The 4,670-nt window shown below is 46.7% G+C and overlaps 1 protein-coding gene across 2 annotated transcripts in view; it reads left to right on the top strand.

Annotated features, from left to right (window-relative positions):
- Nucleotides 1-4,670, top strand: part of KDR (kinase insert domain receptor) — a 52,611-nt gene that overhangs the window by 45,068 nt on the left and 2,873 nt on the right. For both annotated transcript variants that reach the window (XM_045284223.1, XM_004706288.2), the window contains exons 28-29: nt 3,076-3,175; nt 3,841-3,926. In XM_045284223.1, coding sequence (XP_045140158.1) covers nt 3,076-3,175; nt 3,841-3,926 — 186 coding nt within the window. The remainder of the gene's footprint in view (nt 1-3,075; nt 3,176-3,840; nt 3,927-4,670) is intronic.

Genomic DNA, 4,670 nt, shown 5'->3' with positions numbered 1-4,670 from the left:
TGGTACTTGCGGTGTTCTTCACCAGCCTCATGACCCACATGCATCCATTCTTCTTCAGTGGTCTAACGCTTGCATGCAGGTGAGGCGACTGAAAATATGACTTGGATCAGGTGCAGAGGTGTCCTCAAAGTCACCTCTTTGCTCTTTACCCCTGTAAGATGGCTTGCCCAGCAGATTTGCCCTGGTATCAGAGTGGTTCAAATGGAACCGTGTCTGTAATATGTCTTGCCCTTCTGACTGTTCACCAGCTGTATACACGTGGCAGATCAAATAGTAGTGTGCACATTAAAAGAAACCACACAAGCCACTGCTGCTAATCCATCCTAGTGCGCGGGGACCTCGTGGGTGCTACAGAGTGGAACTCTTCCGTGGGATTTTCTTGGCTGTGATCTTTCCCAGGCCTTTTGGGCATGGGGCCACTGGGTGATTTGGAACTTCCAACCTTGATGTTAGGAAATCCAGTCGAACACAAACGTTTTGCACCCCCAGGGACCGAGCTCATCCTTAGTGCGTAATAAAGACTCAGGTGATTGTGTGTGCTGCCCTCTCCCTCTCCTTCCTTCCTGATCATCTCCCAAGGGAGGCTAGGGGGAATCGGTGGAAGAAGCCTTACATGGCCAACGGAGTCTAAAGACTGAGTTGGAGTCCCGTTAGGACCTTTTTCCTAGCCCTTTCTTCCCGGAGTTTCTGTAGCCCCGTGTCTTAATGGGAGATATTATAAAGATCTATTTTGTAGTTTGATGGAGTCGTCTGTACAACCATGTCGGTGGAAGTGTTTTGCTAACTGTGAAGGATTGTATGGTTTGGGAATTTTTTAGGCTCACAAATTAAGGTGTTGTTCTTCCCAGAACAACTGTGTTTTTACCCAGGCCATGATCCTAGGACTCCTCATAGCCCCCCGCCCCCCACTACCACACACTCCCTGTCATCCTCTCCCTTCCCCCTTTCCTTTCCTTTCCTTTCCTTTCCTTCTCCTTCCCCTCTGCCCGTCTCCCCTTCTCTCTCCCCCTCCCTCTGCTTTTCTTTCCACTCACCCCTTTCCCTTCCTTCCTCCCTCCCTCCCTCCCTCCCCCTTCTTCTCCCCCCCTTTCTTTGTTTCCTCCCTCACTAATTTTTTTTTACCTCTAATCATTTACTGACTGAAAATAGCTCATTTTACATCCCCACTATCTCTGGAATCCGTTCACAACTCCTAACCCCTTGGGCACGAACTTCCTTTATTCAGGCTGCTCTCTTTATCCCCAGTGAGCCCTAAAGCCCCCTCCTTGGGTTCTTGGCCTCTGGTCCAGTCTTCTATCCATTCTCTACATTTCCACAGGAAATCTGACCTTGTCAACCTCACCCTTAAAACCCTTCAATGGCTTCTCATGGCCCTCGACTCAAAAGGCAAACATTCTACCGATGTGACTTTTGGACAAGCTGGTGAACTTTACACAACCCAGAAAATAGGAATACTAACATCCACCCAATGAGGTGGGATCCATTCCATGGCCATGGGATTGGGAGGGGCCACTGTGAAGATCTTACGAGCTAATGGTTGGACAGGATTTACCACAATACCTGGCAAGCAATTGGGTGTCAGTAGGGCACCTTGGATGAGTGAATTATTAACTCCAGTGCCTGCCGCTGTTGGTAACCAGTGGTTTTATGAATGAGACCTCGGGGAAGATAGACTTTGCTCTCTCGCAGTGTGTCATAACTTCGTCTTGTGGCGTTACCTGAGTGAAGCGTCACTGGCAAACCCAATTCTCTGTCCGCTGTAAGACAGGAGCGATTAACTTCCATCCCCATCCTTTGAGCTCAGGCCACGATGCCACCTGTCCCTGGTCAGCTTGTGGTACGAGCGGCTGGGGTGATCGTGAAGAGTCACGTTCCTGTCTGAATGGGCCCTGCCTGTGGAACGCGCTTCTTTGCTCTCCGCCTAGGTGTTGACAGGGTTACTCAGAAGGCCTGAAACCGCCCGAGAGGGGAGGAGCAGTCCTGAGGGACTGATGACAAGTTAGCTGGGCAGTTTCTTCTTTGGCTTTCTGACGGAACTGGTACCCTTCGGAATTCAAAGAAGCAAAATACTTGCTGATGGCCAGAGCATTGCTCTTCCCTCTTAGGAGCACCAAGCCCAACATTCCCGGCCTCATTAACCCTTCGGATACCCTAGGGAGGATCCATCTTAAAGATGGTATAACAGGCATAGACAGAGTCACGACGTGTGCACGTTCCTGTTGTCAGGAACTAACTCTGAAATAGACCAAACCGGTATCTTGACTTTCAAACCCCCGTCCTTTCCTAATACCAACACCTCTTGGACTGAAAAAGGGTGTCATGCGTCTCAGCCCACTTCTTCATGTGCCAACCAAAGCTCTACCACGGAGTACATTCCTACTCACAGCAACCCTATACGGCAGAGTCGAAGGGCCCCGGGGGAGGGGGGGTGTTCTGAAGTGGTAACCGTGAGAGCAGAAAGCCTCCTCTTTCTCCAGCAGAGCGGCTAGTGAACGTGAACTGCTGACCACATCACCAGGGCTCTTTAGCCTATGCACCCGAGTGTTCATTAACTGTAGAAAGAGGAGGTTGTCTTCAGGTCATGGTTGGGTTCAGCGTGTTTCAGTGCAACCCAAAGGTGTTTCCTCTGCTTGTCTTTTATTGCATACTTGCTCTGTGAGCATTACCTAGCAACTTTTCTCGGAGTTGGCCAGGGACATAGGAAACACCCGTTCCTGTGCCCATGGCTCAATGTGAGAATCACACGCAATGAGAAGCCTAGAAAGAGGCAGCTGATCCTTCAGGCTGGGGATGTCTCTTGTCCAGCCCTGGTCCTCAGAAGGCTGATTCAAAAGCACAGGACTCATCTAGGCCCCTCACTTCTATTATACTTTAAAATGGGCTTCCGCAGGAAATGAAGCTTCCAATGTGTGCCCCTGGAAGACGATTTTGTTTTGCTTTGGTTTTCTTTTTCCAAAGGATGTTTGGAAGGTCTCTATTAAACTTGTGGTTGGACGATAATGAACTTCAGTATCACTTGTGATATCTGCAGCCAAATGTACCACCACTAAAGTATAAATATTGGTTCTTTTGCAGTCAATATCTACAGAACAGTAAGCGAAAGAGCCGGCCTGTGAGTGTCAAAACATTCGAAGATATCCCGTTGGAAGAACCAGAAGTCAAAGTAATCCCAGATGTAAGTGCATCTTTTAAAAATAGTCTTAGAAATAATACAAAGGATGAAATATTAGCTAGATAAATATTAGCCTAGGTATTAGAGTCTCGCGGCCTCATTATAAGGCTGTGCTTAAAGGGAATGCCCTGAGGTCATTTGAGGGGTGGAATTTATCAGGCCCTCTTGTTTTTTCCATTAGAAAATACTCTAGTTCAAGGTTCAAGATAGTCTCGACTTATCCAGAATCTCATTCAAGAGCAAAGAATAGTATGGGGAGAAACGATTGGAATTGGGTTTCCTCAACATCTCCTTCCTAAAAGCTTCTTGTGCTCCAGACACCATCTCCTTTTAAGAGGCAGCTGGTGCTTACACCAGGCCTAGTTTGGATACCGTGACCTGCCTCTGAAGGATCAAGGAGACCTGGGGGTGCAGTGGTTAAGTGCTAACCCAAAGGTTGATCGTGTAAACCCACCAGTGGCTCTGTGGGAGGCGAGACATGGCCGTCGGCTCCCATGTGAGTTGCGCCTAGGACACCCTCTGAGGCAATTCTCCCTCTGTTATCTAGGGTCACTATGAGTCGGAATTGACTCGAAGGGAAACAGACATTAAGATATCAGTTTGATTAAATAATTGGTTCTAGTGTATACACTCATCAACGGTGCCATTTTAAATTGTCTTTTAACAAGGACAACCAGACGGACAGTGGTATGGTGCTGGCGTCAGAAGAGCTGAAAACTTTGGAAGACAGAACCAAATTAGCTTCATCCTTTAGGTAAGCCAGACAGAGAAGACAGAGTTCAGTAGAGATTTCAGGCTTTCCAACCCAGGTGCACGGTTGCTCTCAGTGTCTTCCTTGATTGGGCAGACGGGCATCCATCGAACAAGTAGAGAACTGGAACAAAGCCAACAAAGACATTCAGTGGCATGCCTGAAAAATCATCAGAAATAAAGGAGTGATCTCGATTGGTTTTTATGAGGACAAATGAAAGCTAGGGAATTTCTGAGCATGGGTTTTTATGCCAAGCGTGATACCAAGAGGCATCTGAAGCTATCAATATCATTGGCTATGATCACTAATGTTATTGAGATGGTTGAAACCATCGTGGACACTAAATAATTTTCAAATCTGTACATTAATTGGTGCATCAGCACTTCAGAAATGCTATATGTAAGTAAGCCAACTTCCATTTGCTTAGAAACCTACGTATCATTGGCTGTATTATTTCAGTTAACTATGGGAATAAATTCAATTTGGATCTAATTGCTTCAAGTTGGCCCAGTAGAAATTTCCAGTTGCTTTGACTAGGTGTGCTTACTTTGAGAAAAACAAACAGATGGAAATCTGCATTTATAAACACCATAAAATATAGATCAGTTTGTAAAGAGTTCACTCTTAGGGAAGAATAGAGAAAGGTTTGGTCTACTTATAATCTAATTAAAGAGCTCTGTTAGCATGGTGGGTTCTATGTTGGGCTGCTAACCACATGGTCAGCTGTTCAAAACTACCAGCTACTCC

The sequence above is a fragment of the Echinops telfairi genome, unplaced genomic scaffold (genome assembly GCF_000313985.2).
Source record: "Echinops telfairi isolate 266 unplaced genomic scaffold, ASM31398v2 ScPeMD7_7468;HRSCAF=8506_0, whole genome shotgun sequence".
Lineage (NCBI taxonomy): Eukaryota > Metazoa > Chordata > Mammalia > Afrosoricida > Tenrecidae > Echinops > Echinops telfairi.
This window is presented reverse-complemented; position numbering and strand designations above follow the sequence as displayed.